This window comes from Photinus pyralis, unplaced genomic scaffold (assembly GCF_008802855.1).
Source record: "Photinus pyralis isolate 1611_PpyrPB1 unplaced genomic scaffold, Ppyr1.3 Ppyr1.4_LG10, whole genome shotgun sequence".
NCBI lineage: Eukaryota > Metazoa > Arthropoda > Insecta > Coleoptera > Lampyridae > Photinus > Photinus pyralis.
Window position 1 is genome coordinate 20,685,928 of NW_022170250.1, and position 21,670 is coordinate 20,707,597.

The 21,670-nt window shown below is 39.4% G+C and overlaps 1 protein-coding gene across 1 annotated transcript; it reads right to left on the reverse strand.

The window, feature by feature from the left end:
* Positions 1 to 12,984: 12,984 nt before the first annotated feature.
* On the reverse strand, positions 12,985 to 14,191 carry LOC116162011. Its single transcript, XM_031475520.1, has 2 exons — positions 13,871 to 14,191; positions 12,985 to 13,807 (listed from the first exon to the last, which is right to left on the reverse strand). The coding sequence occupies exons 1-2, from the start codon at positions 14,134 to 14,136 to the stop codon at positions 13,036 to 13,038; spliced, it is 1,038 nt and encodes a 345-aa protein (XP_031331380.1). The 5' UTR covers positions 14,137 to 14,191; the 3' UTR covers positions 12,985 to 13,035.
* Between the last annotated feature and the right edge of the window lie 7,479 nt (positions 14,192 to 21,670).

Below are 21,670 nucleotides of genomic sequence, written 5' to 3' on the forward strand. Positions count from 1 at the left end.
ACTAAATGGGGAAAAAACTATACTGCAACTGATACGGTATTTTGAAAAGGTGGAATTATTCAACTTGTTTTTATATCGCTGCTGAAATTCATATACAATCGCAATTCAAATGAAACAAATTGCTTTATGCTACATATTCCGATACAAATTTGTCGTATGACATTTACCCATCCTATTTAAATAATGTAAACATCTTCAGTTACAGTTTCACCCTCTATTCTAGATAACCACAAAATAAAGCTTTAGGTATATTTCCAATATTTACCACTCAACGGAATCATTTATCTATTTTAGTAGTAACTTATGTACCTAACCCACACTGAGATATTAAAGTTCTTATACTATAATTATTCTTTTTATACGCCTTTCATTTCAAAACGTACCACGGATTGTAATTCGTAATATAAAAAATCAAAAATTGCCAAAACAGGTCCATGTAGGTAGCTAAGAGAAAGTTTAATATATTTTAGTTTTAATTTTCACCCCCGCAGCACCAGAAACTCGCCAACATTTCGCAAAGTGATTTTGCAAGGTTAACATGTTTTTCGAATGCATTTTGGAAATCACGTTCCTAATTTCGCTGTAAAAGAAATGCCTGTTACTATTCTACCGTCTAAAACCGCATTAACATTAACGTATTATCGTAGATTAAGGCATCACTTTCGCTTATCAATGTGTAAACTAAGGATTTTTTTAAAAATTATTTTTTCAGAAACAGCAATTAGGAATACGTTATAGGGAAGTACAAAGGCTTTTTTGTTTTGCTTGAACGCTTTGTTTTTTCTTCTTTGGAACATTTGAAACGCATAATTTGACATTTTTTAAACGTAGCTTAAGTTTGCAATATGGCATCTATCTTTCTCTTTTTTGTCTGGCTCCCTCTTCATTCGGATTATTTAACTTATTTCATATTGACGTAAAAGTTTAACCGTTAACTGTGCAATACTTCACTAATCTTTATTTGCCATGATAATAGTCACAAATTGATCCGATCCAGTTTTTCAAATTTAATTTATTCGATTGTATTGTATTAAGAACGCCTTCTGTCTCTCTATCAATTATCTCTTTTTACTGTTCGTGTGTGTATTTTGAGATAGCCTGGGGCTTGAACTGTATAAACTTAAACATGGAAATTCTTTCTAAAACACAAACAAGATCAACGGGAAAGCCCAGGCACGAGTTTACACTAAAATCGAGGTATCTTAAACCCTACGTCCCCTGGAAATACCCTTCCCCAAAGCTTTCTCCACCAGAGAAATCCCAGAGCACGGCCTTGCGCCACTACACAAGGTGACTCCTAAGTTACATCACCAGGACCCTGGACTACGAAAATACCGTCAATTTCCTCTTAGTATTAGGTCGTATACACCTTGTTATCAGCTTAATCAACATCCATCATCTCCTAGAGTTAATGCGATTATAGTGACATTCCGTCCATCGGGCGCGTTCGCGGGTGGCGGATAAAGAGATCCAGACACCAGAATAATCATAAAGTGACTCGTGCTTCGTGGGTAGTGACGATAATAAATGACTAGGCGGGGTTAAAACCCACACTGGTAGTGACGAATGTCGTGGCCACGGACGAAGCTACTAATCCAAGATGTTGGTGACCGTGCCGAAGACTGTGTGGCACAGGGGTGAAGTGTCTATAACGGTGCCTTCGGATACCGGGCGACCCCCAAGTTGTGGCCCCTTTCCTTCGGGAAGTGGCTCGTAAAGTCGTAACCAAGCCCTTGTAACGAGTGGTTTGATTTCGCGCCAAATTTCATTAAAAATTTCGAAATTTCTTGTCATGATAGTGAAGGTCACCCTGTATATTTCATTATTTGTTCCGGTTAGAAATTTTGTGTTTGGGCATTTCGGTTCGCTCAAGACTATGGTCCGATAGATTTAATTTCGCTCAGATTTAATTTCGTCGTGGGAAGAGTGCAAAGCTGATTGACGTCATCATGAGTAATGCGAGTTTTTTTTGTCGTTCATTTATCAACTTTGGCGCCGTCTAGACCGAGAAAAGGAGCGGATGTAGCACCGAGCCGTCAACAGATAAGGAGCTTTCACGTCATCAGCAGAAAACCGTGAGATCAGTTGGGTCAGCAGTTCTTTGAGGTTAATGACGAAGTTAGAGTGGGTTAAGTCTTATTTATCTGAACCAATGGGAGAATTTCTAGCGGGAGCCATTTTTGTTTTATGGTAATTTGGGTGTGGTTTTTTCATTTCAATTCTGAAGAAGGGGATCGTTTTCGAGAGACTCGCGTTGAGTACGTCGAGAGGTCGACACGTACTTTGAGTGATCGCGTTTTAAAAAAGACTCTCGTTTAGTACGTCGAGGGGTCAACACGTACTTTGAGTGATCGCGTTTTAGAGGAGACTCGAGGTTAGTACTTCAAGCGGTCAACACGTACCTTGAGCGATAGTTTTGGTACACTTGGCGGTTTGAGCCACCGGCTTATTTCGGTTGCTCCCAGTTGCGTGCTTTTTGCACCCGTTTCGAAGTGTTATTTTCTTTGCGCGTTGATTTTTTGGCGAAGAAGACCCAAGTTTCAATCAGGTGATATTTGGGCGAACCCTTGAGCTTCACCCCAGTTTACTTTGGATGCAGTGAATCGCGTTAGGATACGTTGTGTTTTCTCGAGGATACATAATTCAAGTGCTGCCCTAGTCCTCAAGGCGCAGAATTTCGGGATCCGCCCCAGGTGGAATTTCCTACTAGTGCCGTAAGGTCATTTGTCGAAGGAGCGCTGCGTTTCGGAGAGATATTTGCCCCAAGAAGAGCTGGTGAAATAATACTTTGAACCATCACAGTTTCCCGTCGGATAGTGATCATAAAAGTTTGTGTTCTGCCGTACCGCTAACTCAAAAATCTGTATTCCGCAGGCGGTCAAAGCTAATAAACTAATAAAATAAAATTAAATACACTGTGCTGTGTAGAAACTTTGGCAACTAGCCGTCTCCCACTCGCCACGCGAAGGATTTCCGGGACTAAGTTTCCGTTCAAACGCTAAACTTTGCTTTCGTTCCGAGGAAGGATAGGCACCGTGGATTTTTGTTTCCGTGTGTTAAATTCAAGCCACCCCTAGGAAGTCACAGAGACCTAAGTGTCAGGTTTCATCACATCCACCCTGTACCAGAGGAAAGAGCAGTTCACAAGATCGGCTGTACAAATGTTGTAAAGGTTAGTCTAATTAAATTTGTAACATTCTGTAAAATTCCACTTTTTGGTAATTAAGCTATAGTGAAAAAATTTTTTGATTTGATTGTTTATTAAAGTCCAATGAACGATTACCAAAGAGTAGGATAAATTTTTGTGTTTATTTAAATAAGTCCCAGCCCATGCTGGATTAGAAACTGATTACCTGTTGTTGCATTTCTCAAACTGTAGAGGATGGCCACCCCTTGAGTAAATTAGTTTCACCTGTTAGGATTTTTTTAGTTAGTAGTTGTCATTGTTAAGCTAGTGTTTTTACAAGTAGAAGAGAAGAACTGCTAGATCCCTGTAAATTGTTTATTGTATCGCAAATCTCATTTCAATATATTATCTATTTGGTTTCAATGTGCCTGTCTTTAACGAAGAACGAGGGGAAGGAAAAGGGAGGAGTAGGAGTTGAGGCAGGAGACTAGTAGGCGGCAGGTTAAGGTTTGTTACGCAGTTTCAAAAGAGTTAAAAGCCCACCGATTTGAGTTAGCCGGAGCATTTATTTTTATCGATTAACCAGCCTGAGAAGAAGACGGTTTGCCTTGCCGGGCGGAACCGATGGTAATTTTCAAGTCCAGAAGGAACCCCCGTAGCACCCTGAGCAAGCGGTTCTGCCCAGGTGAGACCGAATTGACACACTACTGGTGGTAATTCTATAGACGATAATGTTAACAAACCCTTTGTTGACTCCTCGTTAGGGGGACCAACAAGCCGAGCCCTCAAAACGTGGCAGGTTCCCTGAAAGAGGGACGGCTTCAACGCAGGGCCTTATTCAAGGACCTGATAATAGGCCAGCGCCACTCAAAGTTGCGGGTGCGTCACGAAGTGCATCTTCTAAAGTTCATAGGCACCTCCCTAGGGTAACCAAGGTGATGGGTGTGTTAAAGGCGTTCCCGGATGACACTGCCACCATCTTGAAGCGCCTGCAGAGGCAAAATCCTGGGTTCAAGACGAGTCTATGGAGGACGTCTTCCACAGAGAGAACCTGGTAGGGTACTTTCTCGTCGATGAGGCATACTCCAACGGTAGTACCTTCAAGCGCACGCGGCGTCACTTTTGTTACAAATAGTGCTCCGGCTGTGCTAGGTAAGGAAGAGGGATCCTCCGCGGAAGCGAGACCCAGTGCCGTTGCGACGGAGGGAGAGCGCAATCCCTCGTTACCGACCTCGAAGGGGCGTCGGGATTACTTCCCGGCGCCTTAATAGATTGAGAAAGATGTCGACGACCTTCTGGTTCGTGTGGCGGTTCTTTGCCCCGACCAGGTGTCGGAACCGCCGGTATCAATACGAAAGGGGGGAAGCTAGTACATCAGTGATGAACGAAATAACCTTCTTACAGAGCAATTTCGCTCAGCAAAGGTACAATGATCTTATTCCAAGGTCTTAACGAGGCTCATGGAGGACCTCCTGTGGTAACATGGAGGGTCTTCCTTAAGTACAAACACTTCGTAAGATCATTCTGAAGGACCCGAGGAAAAAAATAGTGACACTGGGACTTCCATGCGGAAAATACACGTGAGGCTCTCGCGTGTCTGTTGGAAACACTCTTTCCAGGCCCCGGGGACTATGTAGCTTCGGGCCCACCCGGGTCGGTATAAGGCCGATCAACTGGAAAGTAGCTGTCTGGGACGTTACCAAAGGATGTGGGAGATGGGCGGCCATTTAAAGGTGTAGGTCCGGACGAGATATTCCAGGCTTTGCTACAGAAGGATTTGGAACCGCTGCTCTTATATTTGTTGACCCTCTTTAGAATCTGCTTTGATTTAGGATATACCCCCGAAAGCTGGAGAAAGGTAAGGGTTGCGAAGGATTACAGGCCCATCAACCTATCATCGTTTCTTCTACAAACGGCGGGGAAGCTGTGGATCCATACAATATAAGGAATAGAGTACTGGCCCTCAAATCACCACATCCATTGTAACATGGTTACAGGACTGGTATATGCACGGAGATGGCTCTTCACAGCTCCGTGCTCAAGCTGAAGAAGGGAATTTCTGTTCTCGGAGCGTTTTTAGATATCGAGGGTGCGTTTAACAACACCACGTTAGATTCAATTAGTGAGACTGCTGAAGGCTTTGGCATTAATGGGTCAATCATAAGACGGATCCGCGCCACGCCCGGAACGACGGAGATGAACTCATCGGTTACTAAAGGATTTCCGTAAGGTGGGGTGTTGTCTGCTAGACGGGCTCCTTCGCACTCCGAAGGCAGAGTCTATACACAGGGATACGCGGAATATCTTGGGATCATCATAACTGGAAAGTTTTCAGATACCGTGAAAGACCTCATGCAAGGGGCTCATGAACAGGTCGATTGGTGGTACCAGTAGCCACGGTCTCCCCGTTTATCCGAAAAAAAAACGAAGTTGCTCCATTTACGAATAGACCGAATGCGGACCTTGATGGCTCACCCTTCGAGGACGTCAAATGGGTCTGAACAGGTCACTAAAATATTTTTGAGTCATAGACTCCCGCCTAACCTGGAAAGGACACATTGAGCGAATAATCAAAAAGATCACTACATAGCAGCTAGGTAAAGTACAGAGACTTACCTGTCTAGGAGTCACTGGAGGGATGAAACCCGCTCTAGCTTTGGCCATGGAGGCAATTTTTACACTTATCTGTAGAGGCAAAGGCTCCAGAGGCTTCCATACAGGTAAATGATTGGAACGAGTGGAAGGATCGAGGCAGCCTTGGGCACACATACGGGTCTGTGAGGAAACCCACTGATTCGATCCATTCATCGCAAGAGGGGATGTGATCCGGCGTGTCTTACTAAGGCGGAAAAGTTACAAGGTCACTCTTCCGGACAGAGAACAGGCTACGGTACTTGATTGCTGGCGACCTCTAGATAGATTAAGTGGTGGTGTCCTTGTTTGTCCGAGCCTACTCTAGGATTTGCTTCCTACGTTGTCAGGGTCAGGATGAGACTGATTGACCAGTCAATTCGGAACTCAGTGGCAACAAGGCAACCGAACAGTCCAGGGCCTTCTTAACAGGGCCCCTTGGCAAACATGGAACTTTTAAGCTTCTAAAACTGAGAACTGGATAGTCAACTATCACCTGCATCACATTGCGCTTGTTGAGGGGCCCACTTTCATGTTCTGTGGCGGGCATGTGCTCTGTCACTGTGACAATTTGACCAGAGACAGACATCAGCTCCTTCGCTACAGTTACCATTGAGATACGTCCCACCGACAGATGACGCCAGTGAAAATTTAGATATGTCAGTGAATCTCAACCAATTAATGCACTGACCGTAAAACAAAAATAACCGTACTTAACGAAAATTTTAGCAGGTTCACAGGTTAGATATACTAGGTTTAATCACAATGTAGAGATTACAGAAAACAATGCAGGGTGACTACAGGTATGTTACATAAGGGTGTACACTGTACACTCTTCGCAGTATTTTAGAAGTCGAGTTTGAGTCAAAAATCGTTTTAACTTACTTTATTACAACATTCATCCACATGGTAGGTAAGTATTAGTAGATTTTCAGATAACACTCTTCCATTAATCAACCAACAATTTCGCAATTAAGGTTGGCCACGAAAGGACAAAACAGAATAAATTTGAGTTGATAAAAGGAAAACTTTCTTCATAAATCTCAATCAGAAGGCTGTTTTTAATTTTGTGTTTAGATACACGAAGGAACAAATTACAGCGACTTCAAGTGTTATCAGAACGTTCATATGTCAGAACTTCCTTTCTGTTTTTACTTGGTAATCAAACCATCGTTACAAAACAGGTTATTTATTTCGTACGAAGCCGGATGATTACAGTGATCCCTGATTAATGGTGATCGAGAACTAACAGTTATATGGAAGCAGTAACACTGCGAGATAAAGCAACGTCTGCTTGATTAATGCGATTCCGCACGCAAATCATATTAACATATTAAATGGTTCGTGGGGGGGAACCGATGAATGTTGTTTACTATCTTCTTCGCAATTATTCATTATTTATTATTCCGGCCAATATGGAAACGACAATTTCGTATTCGTAAGCCAATTACTGTAAAATGAGTAGGCAAAAAAGAAAAATCGCATTCGCGTTAAACTAATATATCCGCGATATTTCAATTTTGATATCGAATATCCAAAATATAAACACATAAAGAGCGCAAGAAAGCCAAAACGTACACATGTCGAGGAAAAGCGGAGAGCACTTTGTTAGGAATTTGATCAAGTTATGGTTAGATGAATGCATCGCTGAAAGAAGTTACTGTAAACGAATAATCGTAAAAGCCGACTAAGTCGGCTTCTTGAATCGATCGTAAAATGAAACATTCATCTTGATTTGCCCGGCAATGGCGGCACAATCAGTTGATAAAAACAGACAACGAGGGATTTACCCGGAAATACAACCACTTCCTGTACGGCCAATGATGATGCCGATGTCCGTTTCATATTACACGGACACCAACTTAATACAATAAGAGATAGAAAATTGAAGTTCAAATTGAGTTATTTGTTACCGCCATTTTAATCTCGGCCCCTCGAGAGAAAGCGAACTATTTTTTTCTGTAATTAAGCGAGAAAAAACTCTTTTTTTTAACGCGGGGTCGAAGAATTTACTTACAATTCAATTTCTAATTAAATTAGCGTATTGCCCTTTTTTAGAGGGGCGTGCACCATGCTCGCTACTGGATTTACAACATTCGCAAAGAGCTTTTTTCATTTCGTTAAATAAATTCAAATTTAGGGGTAACAGTGCCAAGTTCGTTTCATATTCGGACATAAACTTTTTTATTACTTCTAAAACGCGGTTCGTTTTATATATTCAAAAGGTTTACGAGTCGGCCAATCATCTAGTAACATATTCTTAATTAATTTCGTACAGTAGTGGAGGGGGGCGGTGGAGGGGAGGTTTAATTTGCCGAAAAGGTGTGAAGTTGGAAGCTTAGGCGGAAACCAGAACTTTTATTAGTCAAAAGCGTATTGATAAAGAGTTATTAGTGTTACAAAAGAGCTTCAAAAGAACATCTAGATATAAAAACGTTTCAAGAGCCCGCATGAGCCTGTGAGTATATAGAACAAAAAGAAGGATTTACGCCCGCGGGATTGCGAATAACGCGGAAACTTGTGAAACAAAGAAGCGCCGCACCTACCTATTAGATTTAGATCAGATGAAATAGCACAATGCCCGCACGTGTGAAGTTCTCTTAAGTTTTCCACATCCGGCGGGTACCATATTTAGGAATGAAATTCAACAGACCATAAACTGCATTTTCAATTGAAAGTTTTCTAAAGTAAACAGTATGTTGGTTGTCGGATTTCTTCCTTTTTGTATAAAATTACCAATATCGACCGGAGCGCGTGTAATTGTTCGAGAACAATAATGGTTTCCGGAAACCGTAATTTATTTTTGATTTATACGTTTCATTAATAAGGTTGCGCCATAATCGGTTTATACATCTTTTTTTCTCCTAGACAATAAAAGACAGTTCCGGGAAAAATGGAAGCTTTTCGTTTTAATACACTTTTTTATCGTAAGAGGGATAGCGAGCGGAGCAATTAAATTGATATTTATAGGTATGCAATCGTCTATCGTGGAGTACAAATTTTGTTGTTCTTGTGCTATCTATAAGATTTCATTTAACAAAGTTATTGGAACCGTCGAGCTATAGACGGTGTCTCAATTTCTTCCAAAATTTAACTGCAAGATACATATTTGGGCAGGCAATGCACTCATTTGCCACTCGCATTCTTTTGGACTGATACTCTTAAATGTAAGCACACAAACGTCACTGATTTTCTAATTGAGTCCAATTACCGTGCATAAAACAAAAAATCTAACCTGCATACAATAATAGTATATTAAGAAACAAGTGTATAAACAAGTCTGTAAAGCACGCGCAGCGGAGTGCCTTTAAACGTTTGCAAGTGCTTTAAAGACCAATTATATACGCGTTTCTTATAGTATTTTGCATTATACCTGCAAAATAATTTAAAACTAAGGGAAATAAAATGAAATCATATTGACGTTATACTCGAATTTCTAATTAAGTGGGCTGATTATTTGTCATTCCATGATTGCCATGGAAATGTCACTTGACGTTAACATATAATCAAAATCAAAAATCCGAATGCAAAAACCTATTATAAAGAATATATGAAACACTGTTGGCGTGGATTACTAGGAAGCATCTCGCAAACAAGGTTTTAAATGCATCGTTCATGCTGCCATATATGAAGGAAATGTCAAAGGTAGGTATTTAAATTTTCTACCCTTTTGTGCATTCATTCAAAACTTCAATCAATATGGCGATTAGAAAGTGGAACAGATTTGGCAGCATTCTACTCTAAACCACGGGCATTTGTAAAAGCTTCCCACAAAGGATACGAGCCAAAGAAACCTTTTTCATTTGCAAAAAGCGATCCGAAAGGATATTTAATTTCAATCCCAAATCACAAATATAGTTTCATATTTAAAGTAACGTTACTTAGCAACCTTAAAAGCTAGGCGTGTTTTAATCGCCTTTTTATACACGTTCAGGCGTGTTTTCAACAGCGATTCTGATGCAAGTATAATAAAAACAGATTTACATAGAACGGACATTCAAATGCCGGCTTGTGTGGCGCAGTCCAGTTGAAGTTCGTCATTCTAGAAGTGAACTCTTGTTCATCTGCAATCCATACAAACATTTTACAATAAATGTTCCACGGAAGGGACGATTTATTTTCTCCATTACAACCATTCTTAGTGTTCACGGTATATTTCCTTGAAAGATCCTCGTAACTTTTGAATAGATAGCTCCATCCACTGTTGGAATTTTCCCGTGCAGTGCGTATCGATTTTCACTTTCTTTCTGTCGAGAACCGTATCAGGTTACACTTAATTAAAACGAACAGCTGAGGCATTAGTTGAGAACGCATGGAATTTTAATTGCCATCATCAGTATTTTATTCATTTCTGGTAATTGGATTCATTAAATTGGGGATTCTGGAATAATTAGTGAACGGATTCTCTTTTAACTCCGTAGAGAACATATAATTGCATTCTTATCGTAAGTACCGCCATTTGCGTTTCATTTACTTGAAGTGTACCTTTTCCTTAGGTTCGGCTGTTATCGTTATACAACAATTTTCCATCGACAATTGCTTCATCTATAAATAGCCCTCTTATTTAAGAGGTATGTACATTTTAAGGTATCAAAGAGAGGGGTTACCTTTGATTTCTCTTAGGGTTTTAGTTCCAGCTCGACTTTTTAGTTTTAATTTTAGTTCAATCTTAAATTTAATTCAACTGTGTCCAGGAGAGCTCGGCGCTAGCTCGAAACAGACGCCCAACGTTGAGTTACCTAATTAATTGGCGAAGATCGCGATCAAGCAGTCGCGATGCTTGTAAACATGACGCTATGCGCGCAATACGACCAGTCAGACTTAATGCTGCCACTCTTATGATCGTACGAGTAGATTCCAGGACTTTTCTAAGGTAAGGTGAGTTTACAGTAGATTTGTCGCATCATAATAATGAGTTCTGACCAACATTTCGCCTCATTTGATTAGCTATTTCCCTTGTTAAAAATACGAACCCTTCCGCACCCCTTCAGTACATATAAGTCAATAATTATAAGAGGAGGAATTAATTAATTTTTTCAGCTGAGCTAATTGCGTAATCAAACTTAATTCTACTTCCAAATACAAATAATTGCATTGCAACCGAATTCATAGAGTCACGCGACTTAATTTTAAATTAGTAATTAAGCACACACACAAATCTGTAACTCTTAACTTTAATCAGGACTTTAATTTATTAAGTCAATTCCTGACCAAGATTCTGTTGCATTTATTTATATCAGATCACGCGCGTATTTATACAGAATTACACTTACACTTGCAAATATATCTCTGATTCAATTAATGAATACTAATTAAAAAAATTTACCTTGTAGTAAATTATTCCTATAGTGGATTCGCACTGAATGTATTTTTTTAGCTGTTACATATGAATTCTCTTACAATTATTGTATCAGGGCAATGCAGGATTAGAATGCATTTCCAAGCGCTCGATATTTCTTCTTTAACTGTTTTGATATTTAAGTCTTCCCGTATATCTTTATTAGGGACGTAGTAGGGAGCATTGCTGATTGTACGAAGAGTCTTCGATTGGAAACGTTCAAGTATTTCAATATTGGAGTTCGACGAGGTGCCCCAGAGCTGGATCCCATAGCTCCATATTGGTTTTATTACAGTTTTGTAAATTGTAGTTTGTAATTTTTGCCGATTTATCTTAAAACGCCACTTTTTGAACCATCTGCAAATAGAATAGTGGGTTTCTATATTGGCCGTGTACAAAACACCTAAGACCCGTCCCAGGACGCTTCCCTGGGGATTCGATAGAATATAGTTCCAAGACCGCTTCTCCATACTTAACTTGGAATGATCTATCTTCTAGATAAGATTTCAGAGTGCTGTAGTATCTAAGGGTGTGATATGTCCTGTTTTAATTTGAATAACAGATCCGTATACGAGACGTTATCAAGGACCTGGCTGACGTCAAGAAAGACTGCAGATCAGTATTTCTTATCTTAGAAGGCATTGTTCATGTCAAGCCGAATTGGTGTTCGGGAATGAGGTTTTCAGTTTCGAGGATTGGAGAGAGTGTTTTGAGTAATAATTGTTCGAAAAGTTTTGAAATCAGCGGTCTGTTCAGTATTCGCCCAATAATAATGTCATAGCCAGAAGATTTTTTTACTTTTGGAAAACTTCAAAGGAAGAGAAAGAGCCACAGCTGGAAAAGGTAATTCACGATATCACTGTCTTCGTCATCGGATGGTATTGGCTGGAATACTTCCTGGAAATGAGCAGAAAAATGATTATATCGGTTCAAGCCCATGATCCGTCTTTGTTTCGAATTGGTGGTACGTGTTGTTTGGGCCTGTTAAGACGACTTGTGCCTTTCCCGAGTGAATAATCCGTATTCTCTGTGGGAGACAGGGAGACAGTACTTCTTCGTAGGATTTGTTTTTCGATTCTTTGATCATATCTTTTAACTCTCTCGAGCAGCTGTTTTGAGCTTGCGTTTGTCATGATCTACTAATTTTCCCAGTTCTTCGGAGACGTCGTTTTTCACAAATTTTGTGCTTAATATCTACAGAGCAGGTAGATTGATGTTTCTGCCATTTGTATTGACCATGTTAATTTTTCAACTGCATTTTCAATCTCTCATGTTTCGAGTGGGATATTAGAAGAACAACTAATTAACAAATGCACCTTCCACCATCTTTCCCTTATAAACAGCTATGCTTGACTACCCCCCGAACGCTTTCTTTCCAAGTTAAATATTTATGCCTTAAGAACAACATAAACAGTTAGGCATGCTAGAAACGTACATTTTTTGTCTTTATCGCTTTAGTCTCATAAGTGAATTACCAGCATTACCAGGTACTTACTAAGATTTGTACACCTACTTTCTGTTTTGACAATAATTGGCAAAACTCTTTTAATCATTTAGCAGTTCTGATAATTCTCAGATAATTGTATAATTCGTTGTAATCTAGTAAAGCAAGTTGTAATTAAAATCGGCGCTTAAAATTTTAGTAGTCCGAAGTCTGGGTATCAAAAAGACAGTTCTAAAATGCCACCTGCACTCGAAGATACACAATTTTAAAAATACGTAGGTACGTATGACGGGACCGCAAATAGCCAGAAAGAAATAACTAATTTTATGGTATTCTGAATCGTAAACACCTTTCTATTGATCTATGATTCTATGCATAAAGAGACTCTTTACGGGCTAGCCCGTTATTTTTTTTACGGGCTAAATAACGGGCTGTTTAGCAACAATACATATTTATTAAAGATATGCAAAGGCAGAAGGCAACAAATAAGAAAAATTAAGAACAATCATTATGTTTACACATATGCACTTCAATCGTGCAGTTAGAATTCCCACTAATCATTAGTCCAGCAGTTGAAGACGATGCAACAGCCCCATTTGGCGTTGAGTGGATATTGCTAGGCCCCGCCAGGGGTATCATTGCTGCAACTGCCATTTTGCTCTTCACTGACGCTTCGATGTATCCCTCTGCCACTCTTGAGGACTTCCAGCCACCAATTTGTTTTACTGGCAGAAGATTTCCAGCAGATTCCGCAACCATACTAGCACCACTTCGTCTTAAACAGTGCCCAGTATACTTTTCAGGGTGATCCAGACCAAGGAATTCTGCTACTTTTCGCGGTACACCACCAATGGTATGCATACCAGCCGGCTGAGCAACGCACTTTCCTTTTCTGTATCCCAAAAAAAAGCGTCTCGTTCCAACATCAAGAGGACGTAATTTGGCATATTTTTTATAAATCTCATAAGGATTCAAAGATCCATTTGCATCAGGAATAATAAACGATCTAGATGTATGAGTCTTCGTATCTTGCAACTTTACTAGAGCGTACTTCTCATGGTCCTCAATATCATCCACAATTAGCTTAAGTAGTTCATCTCGGCGACAAGCCCCATACAGTCCAAAGATCAAGACAACTTTGCAGAGCAAAAAATCATCTGAAGCTTCTAAAATAAATTGGCGGGTGTCCTCAACAGACAAAATCTTAGATTTCTTCGGCACGTAATTAACATTTTGAGCCTTCATGAACGCGATAACCTTTCCAAATCTATAAAACCAATTAAATTAGGTAGATACAACAAATACGGTGATTATTGTTCTCGCAACAAACCTAGATATATCAACATTGCCATTAACGATGAGAGCTTTCTTCAGCATCGAAAATTTAGTCCATAGACTTGATGCCTTGAAGACTTTTGATAGACCAGAAACGTACGCCAACACAACGGTCTCGTTCAGTACCATTTCGCCGACTCTCTTTGCTCTCCATTCGTTAAATGCTGTCAGTTCCTTTTCGTACCGGTTTCGGGATTTCTCAGGTATTAATTTTCCACTAGCTTCTTCCGCTTCTTGGATTATTTCGTCTGGAAGATCCATTTTCTGTCAGATTCAAGAAAAACACAAAACGTTTTTTTTTGTTTATACAGAATGTTGTCGTAGTAACGTTCGCCAAATATTTTCAACGGCCAGTTCGATTGAATAACTTTCGTTTTTTTCCAAAGAAAAAGAACTTTTCGTTAAAGATTTACGATTCGGAATACCATAAAACGTTGTACAACTGCTCACCCGTTACCCGAACTTTACAAGCTCGCACGGTCTCGCAATGTAAACTAATTTTACGTTTACATCTCATTTCCGAAGAGATTTACGAATATTTTGCAAGAATTCGAAAGCTTTTTGTATTTTCCGTCTCACAGAACAAAAAGAAAGTCAATGTTGTCTTTAACAACTACTCTGTACACTGATAAAACTGTATGTGGGCGAGAAGTGTAATAAAAACTTCGGTCCCGATGTATTTTCGTTATTATTGGAGATATTGGAGAGAAAATAGAATGAAACAAGGTAGTTTTTTTTAATAAAACGGACAAATCGATTTTTGGAAGCGTATTAACATACTACCTGACTTACGACAAGATATTTGGCATTGTTCTTCATCTTCGGAGCAACTTTGTATTTCACAAGTCACGGTTGAGTCATACTTAACTAAAGACCAACGCCAAATAAGAAGAAAAAGTACCTAAACTTAAGAGCGCCATTGGTCGCACAAATGTCTTCCCATTAAACAGAAGATTATGGATGATGAGTTGGATAACATGTTGAAATTAGATGTTATTGAACCTTATGAAGGTGAATGGTCTTTTCCAGTCTGTCCTATATCTAAAAAGCACTCAACTTATAGATTCCGTGTTGATTTTAGCAAATTAAGTGCATTAACTAAAGGAGACGCCTATTTTTTACCAAACGTGTCAGCTATTTTAGATCGGCTACGGGACGCCAAGTACATTAGCAGTTTGGATATCAAATCAGCTTATTGGTAAGTTCCACTCATGAGTACACCGCCTTCACTATTGCCGGAAGAGGGGTATACAATTTAAACGCATGCCTTTTGGCTTAACAAACGCACCGGCTACGTGGCAGGGTATAATTAATTAATTCAGTTTTGCGAGCTGACTTACAACTCGCCATCCATTATGGTTATTATTATTATATTTATATATTTCGCCCGTAACCCAAAGAAGAAAAACACTAATTGTTTTGACACCCAACAATGTGCAACATAATAATACACCAATTAGAACTAGGGTATTTGTTGAAGTAACGCCCTCGAAATGAAAAATCGTCTATGAAAAATAGTTCAGTGCGACTCTTGGATGAACAGTGCGGAACAACGTTATGGTGCCTAAAATTGCTGTCCCGCTCAATCCGTTATACAAATTACTCCAAAATTAATACCAATTCCGTCCCTTTCGTTGTGAAATTCCATTTGGACAGTTTAATTACATTTGATTTCATCGGTCGACATAAAAATAGGTGAGATGTCAACCTATGGTCGGCCGCAAGGATTAAAACAAACACTTATCGGCTTTCCACCTAACGCCTAGTTGCGCATTAATCCGCTAATCTCTTTTAGATTCATTTTCACTTGACACGTTTCGTGTATGATTTAATTATCGTTAAGCTCTAACAAGTGGACCGGACCGATAGTGGCAATAGAAGAAGGGCCGAAATAGGTTAGCGGGGCATTCCGATTTAAACGTATTGAAATGATACGATATTAGGAGATATGCTTGTGTTTCGGATACAATGAATCATAGGGCGCGGGCGCCGAATGTCACTACTACCCTAAAGCGCGCCTCGGCGTCGCCGACCGAGGGGACATTTGTTTGGATACGCATTAGTTTGTTTGTTGGCCGGCTGGAAATGAACAGAAGACCGGTTAACCTGACGTATATTTATGTTCGCAGAAAATTCAATCATATACCAAATTCCCATTCACTCTAACTATACCATTAAGTCCTAAAGTAATCGAAATGATAACGTCGTAATTTTTAATTTAGATCCCGGCCACGCCCCGTCAAAAATTGCAACGAAAGGATGATTTTTATCTTAATGGCCTCCGGAAAAGTTTGCCGCGTCCTTCGCCTGTTAGGACTGATAACATCGCGTGTTCCTATCCGTTCAAAAAAAGAAAAACAGGCTTAAGCGAATCTGGAAGAGTGTTATTTAATTTCTGTATAATGAGTTTGGGAGGAGTGTGTGTGAAAATAACGGAGTGATCCAGGGTAACATCTTTACAATATTACGAGACGTTTTTACATAAATTTACCTAGATAAAATGTAACATTTATCTTCTTTTAAAATGGAGTCTCGACTGCATGGAATTATCCTCATATATCCTTACCGCGATGTTAATCCGCCCGAGGAGAGCCTGTAGGGACTAAAGCCCTAACTCCAGCTCAGCACTTTTGATGATTTAAAGACGACTAGCACTGACATTAATGCTGAATGCAAAATCACTTTGTCAGCTGCATTTTGGGCGCAATACCGTGAAATCGCGACTCCTTTACTTTTTCCCGAGACAATTTACAGCGTGCACGTATAATGAACGCAGACCATAAAAATCTCGACCACCTTCTTTGTTCTTGCAGCCAGTAGAATTCCATTATTCGACATCCCTTACGCGTTTCACACAAGACGTCCAACTCTCAAGATTATTAAATATTAAAGCATCGTTAACGTCAGCTACAAAAGCACCCATCGATCCTTTGGCGGAATATCAAAGCTCTTTACGAGCTTGATCTACATTCACAGTTTACTTAGGAATATTTTCAGGTTATCGATATCTAGCGCAACAGTGTCCGTCCAACAGGTCAGGCAAAAAATTAATCTCCCTAAATAATGGCGTGTCTCCTCGCTTTTTTTTTCTATTATACCCAGGCAAGATCAAATCAGAAAATTCGTCGTTTTTTTCACACATAAATTTCGCTCAATTTATGCGATCGGCTGGAAAAGCAAACCGCTGTTTTTGTGGCTTTAAAGTAGACAATAACGGAGGAGAACAAAAGGAGAATGAATTACTCTTTTTTTTTACCTTCCAAAACAAGAGACGTCCCTAATTTTTTTGCTTTCTGCGAATTCAGGGCACTTTTTAACACGGCTTCGTACAATCGTCCGTCATATTTTCTCACTCAATTGTTACAATATTATTTTCGGCTTCACTTTCGTAAAACGTGAATTGTTCGTTACCTGAAACCCAATTTTTGTAAGTTATACGTCATCGTTTGTAGAATACCGATTATTGGTTGACATTGTGCAATAACAATCCCACTATAGTGCGTTCGCACCTCCAGATGCAGTATGGGGTCTTATGGGCTAAATCCCTCTCTTACTAAATTGCGTAATTCTTAGATAGCGCTATCCTTGTCACCGCAATGATGCCAAACTGACATATGATGAAGTTTTTAAACACAATAATATAATCTCCTTGTACTGTCATTGTCAAGTTAGTTAATAAGTTTGGCAAGAATGTACTGTATATGTCCATAAGCCCCATACTGCGCCCCAACGCGGTATAGTCATTTTTGCATAAAAGGAAGATTCCTCCGCTTCACAGACAGTTATTCCTGAGACCCTGATTTCCAAACCCGTCCGTACCAGACCCACTCGACTAGCGGGGCCTCTGACCCGCAAACTCCTTGGATTCCTTTGGACGTTCTGGCTAGTACATTGGGGTAGTGGTTGAGTCACACCCAATGTACATTCCGCGTCTGAATAATAATACCATGCCAAACACGAACTGTAGTCGTTTAAAAGTGTTGGTATCCTATCATCGCCATTTCCAAAAACACTGTCCAGACGCTGTCCAGTGATTTAAGGTTATACAATAATACTTGTAGTACTTAGAAACAAATTTAAATTGTGCAATTTTTTTTAGGATCTTGAAGTCACGACTGCAACTACCCGTAGCAACCCTTACAACATTGGCGCCCGATCATAAAGGTTAGAATTTGTGTCTAAAATAAGGCTTCTATCATGGTAATCTCGGAAACCATAGAAAATGATCAAATAATGGAAAACATGTTATTATCATGTTTTAAAGAAAACCAGAAAATTCCGATTACTTCCGAAGATATGCCATAAAAACCGAAATTTGCCGAATTTGTTTTTATTTTTTTTTTCTGAAAAAATAATGAACTCTTTTGAGCTCTATAAGGTATCGATGAAAGATTTTCAATACTTACAACGTTTCGTTTCGGAGAAATCATCATCAAACAATACATACTGTATTGAGTAGCATTTTTTTATTACAGTACGGTACCCAAAATAATCAAAAGTTGGCAACGGTTGGTTCCAGCAGGATGGTGAACCGGCGTAAATCGTGCGAGAATACCCATGGGACAAATTTCCTGGAAATTGGAAAATATGTGCGAATTGGTAAGCCTGAGAAAGGCTGAACTGGTAGAATCATAAGAAAAACAACAATTGGATTCAGTATCGTGGAGAAACTAAGGGCAAGGAATGGATACAACAGGGAAAGCGAAACAGCAACTTCACCATTGTCAATGAATTTGGTCGAGATGGCGGAAGGTACCTAAACAACTCGAAATCCGATCAGCGATCTGAACAAACATAATTCAACCTTTATAAGTCAAGTCAAGATGGTAGATAATAATACATGCAAATATTGGGAACAAAGAACCGAACGTGCACCGGATATCTGTGACCGGGTACGAAAATGGGGTGTTAAATTCGACAGTACTGGTGGTTTTTTAGCAGTTACGGAAAGAATAGCAGAATTACGAGAATGCTACGGTTACAGTGGAAGAGAATTCCTGCTGGCGTTACTAGAACTCCTGAAGGGCAAGGATCTCCTTTGGTACAGGAACATTAAGAACACATGGAAAAAGTGGGGTGAGGTACTGGACAGCTTAAAACTTTATATCATACTACACAAACGTAGTATACTCTGGAGGAAGAAATACGAAGGGGAGAGAAACTGCAACGGAATACGTCACAAATTTATTCACTTTGATGCGAAGACAAGAGGAGACGTCACAGTGTAGCCAAGTGAACCGCATTCATGAAAATCTACAAACCGATACCAAAGTTTAAATTAATTTTGATTCAGGAATGCTGATTTCAATCAACCTCCCTTAGTACAGGAAATCACAATCCAATCTAGTCGATGACGAAAGTCAAACTTTACAAAATTATTGAGCTTGTTCAATATTAACAATAATTGAAACTTTTGTGGGGTAACATAAATCAAAATAAAATTCTGTGGATTGAATTGCGTAATAAATAGAAAATATAACTTTGAAACTTGTACTTAAATGCGAATAGGTTCATAAACTAAAACGCTAATATGACAACAATAAATAATCCAAATAATTCAACATTAAATCGAAAACTCAAAATTTTGCACATTACAGTAATATCTTACGGTTTTTTGGATTACAATTTGATTAATTATGAATCGATATTCTATTATTTAATTTATGGTCGAACCGCTAGATAGCATGGTACATTCCAGGTTTTGTCTTAGCCTTAACAATTTTTGCGCGCAGGTATAAAAAAAGTATGTAGATGATAAGAGAAGATAAGGTTACGTTGTTGTTGTTGGTCGTTAACCTCTGTTGTTTTAATTGCTCCCGTAAAAATCGCTAGTAAATATGCACCACCGCTAATGCTACGAAACAACAATGAAATACAAAAGATGCAATACCATTTTGTTCTTATTAGTGGAAGATGGCGTCGATCTCCAGAGATTTCATCGCTGTGGCAAATTGACCTAGGTGAAGGTTAGAGTTCCTTGGTATACGCGAGTAGAAAAAAAAATTGATGTACAATTCGTCCCAGATCGACCACGCATTCAGCAGGCTGAACTTTCTACCAGGTCACATATTCGATCTTGAGATGTCGATCCAAGTAGCATAAAAAATGTACTGAGAGTGTAGGGATTTTACTAAGAATGTTATATTATCACTGAATTCATTGCTTTTGCATTTCTTCGTTCCACTCGAAGCGATAATTTATAGCGGTTGACTCGGAATAATTTTCCTTAATTTATATAACCTACTATTAACTTTCTTGAGAATCGAAACTTTTCACGACCAAATGTTTACGTGATCTCTACACCTAAAGCTGCATTTCCACTAACGTTTAGGCAAACTTCCCTTCTGTTCCGCGGACGAGCCGTACATTTTCACAGTCTCTGCCCGTGCCGGGCTCAATATAACAAAGGAGCCAACGCAAATCTGAAGGCTCGCGTCTATTTTTTTGCATCACTCCAAAAAACCTCCTCGCTATTCGTATGAAGCGGTACATCGGAAATTTTACGCGGTCGAAATTCATCGCAAATCGAAAAAAAATTTAAATCCGTAGGGAGCTTCTCTTGCTTTACTTCTTCCACCACTAATATCAAGAATAGGTATATCAAAACCCTTTCGTTGTTTTTTTTACCAATTTACACCCCTCTGGACCAGCAACAAACTTCCCCTTTCTCCATTTCTTCTACTCCCAACACCCAGATTAAATATCACATGACCGGTCTCTGGTTATTTTATTTATTTATTTATTTATTTATTTATTTATGTATTTATTTATTTATTTATTTATTTATTTATTTATTTATTTCAGGTTCAGGATGATCCTAATCATAGAGGTTACGCGTGTTTATTTTTGACTCTGAAAGTAAATTCAAATAGTGAATCCTGTCGACTGAATAATCACACAAATTTTGGAGAGGAGTTAGAGAGAGAAGTGAGAAGGGAAAATATAATGATTGACGCAGTGAGCTGCAAAGAGACGTCAAGGTTCTACTGCAAAAAAATAGGGCTAGATGCCGAAAGTGGGGAGTAGATATAGGTAGCAAAACAGATTGGAAAGTTGAATAAAGAACGAGTTAGAACAAGGATCTTTCAGAACACAAATAAATTAAAAGGTACGGATATCTGGATAAACGAGGATGTGCTGCTGGAAAGAAAGAGGTTAATACCACAAATGAAGGAAGCAAGAAACAAAGGCGCGAGAGAGTGCTGAAAATAAATAATAAAGTATATAGGGCAAACAACGTACAGGAAGAAGAAAATAATGGAATGCGCAGTGAACTCGGAAGTAAGAGTACTAGCTAGAAAAGGATAGCGAATGAAAGATCGCCGGAAGGAGTCAGCTTTGAGGAGCAACTGCGGAAGGCTAGCCGAATCAATATAACAAACTAACAAGGGAGAAGAAAACGGGAGCGATCGGAAAAGAAATTGCTATGGACAAGGACACGAATTTCAGTTAGGGAAACAAAAACGCAGAAAAAAAAATTGACCAGAGTTGGCTCATGGAACGTACGGGGTACTAGACAAAACAAAAAGGACAACAGGTAATCCCGGTAAACGGCTACACCTTCTATAATAGTGGAGGAACGAGTAAATACCTAGGGGTAAGTTTTTTAATAAACACTAAGATCAAGGCTGCAATAGTAGATTTTGAGGCCGTAAACGAAAGGATTTGTCGACTACGAGTGAGAGGGAGATACAGAAAAATAACAATAGTAAATATACACTCTCCAACGGAGGATAAAGAATTGACAGTTAAGAGCGAGCTCTATGAAGCGGTTGGAAGAACTCCCAAGCACGAT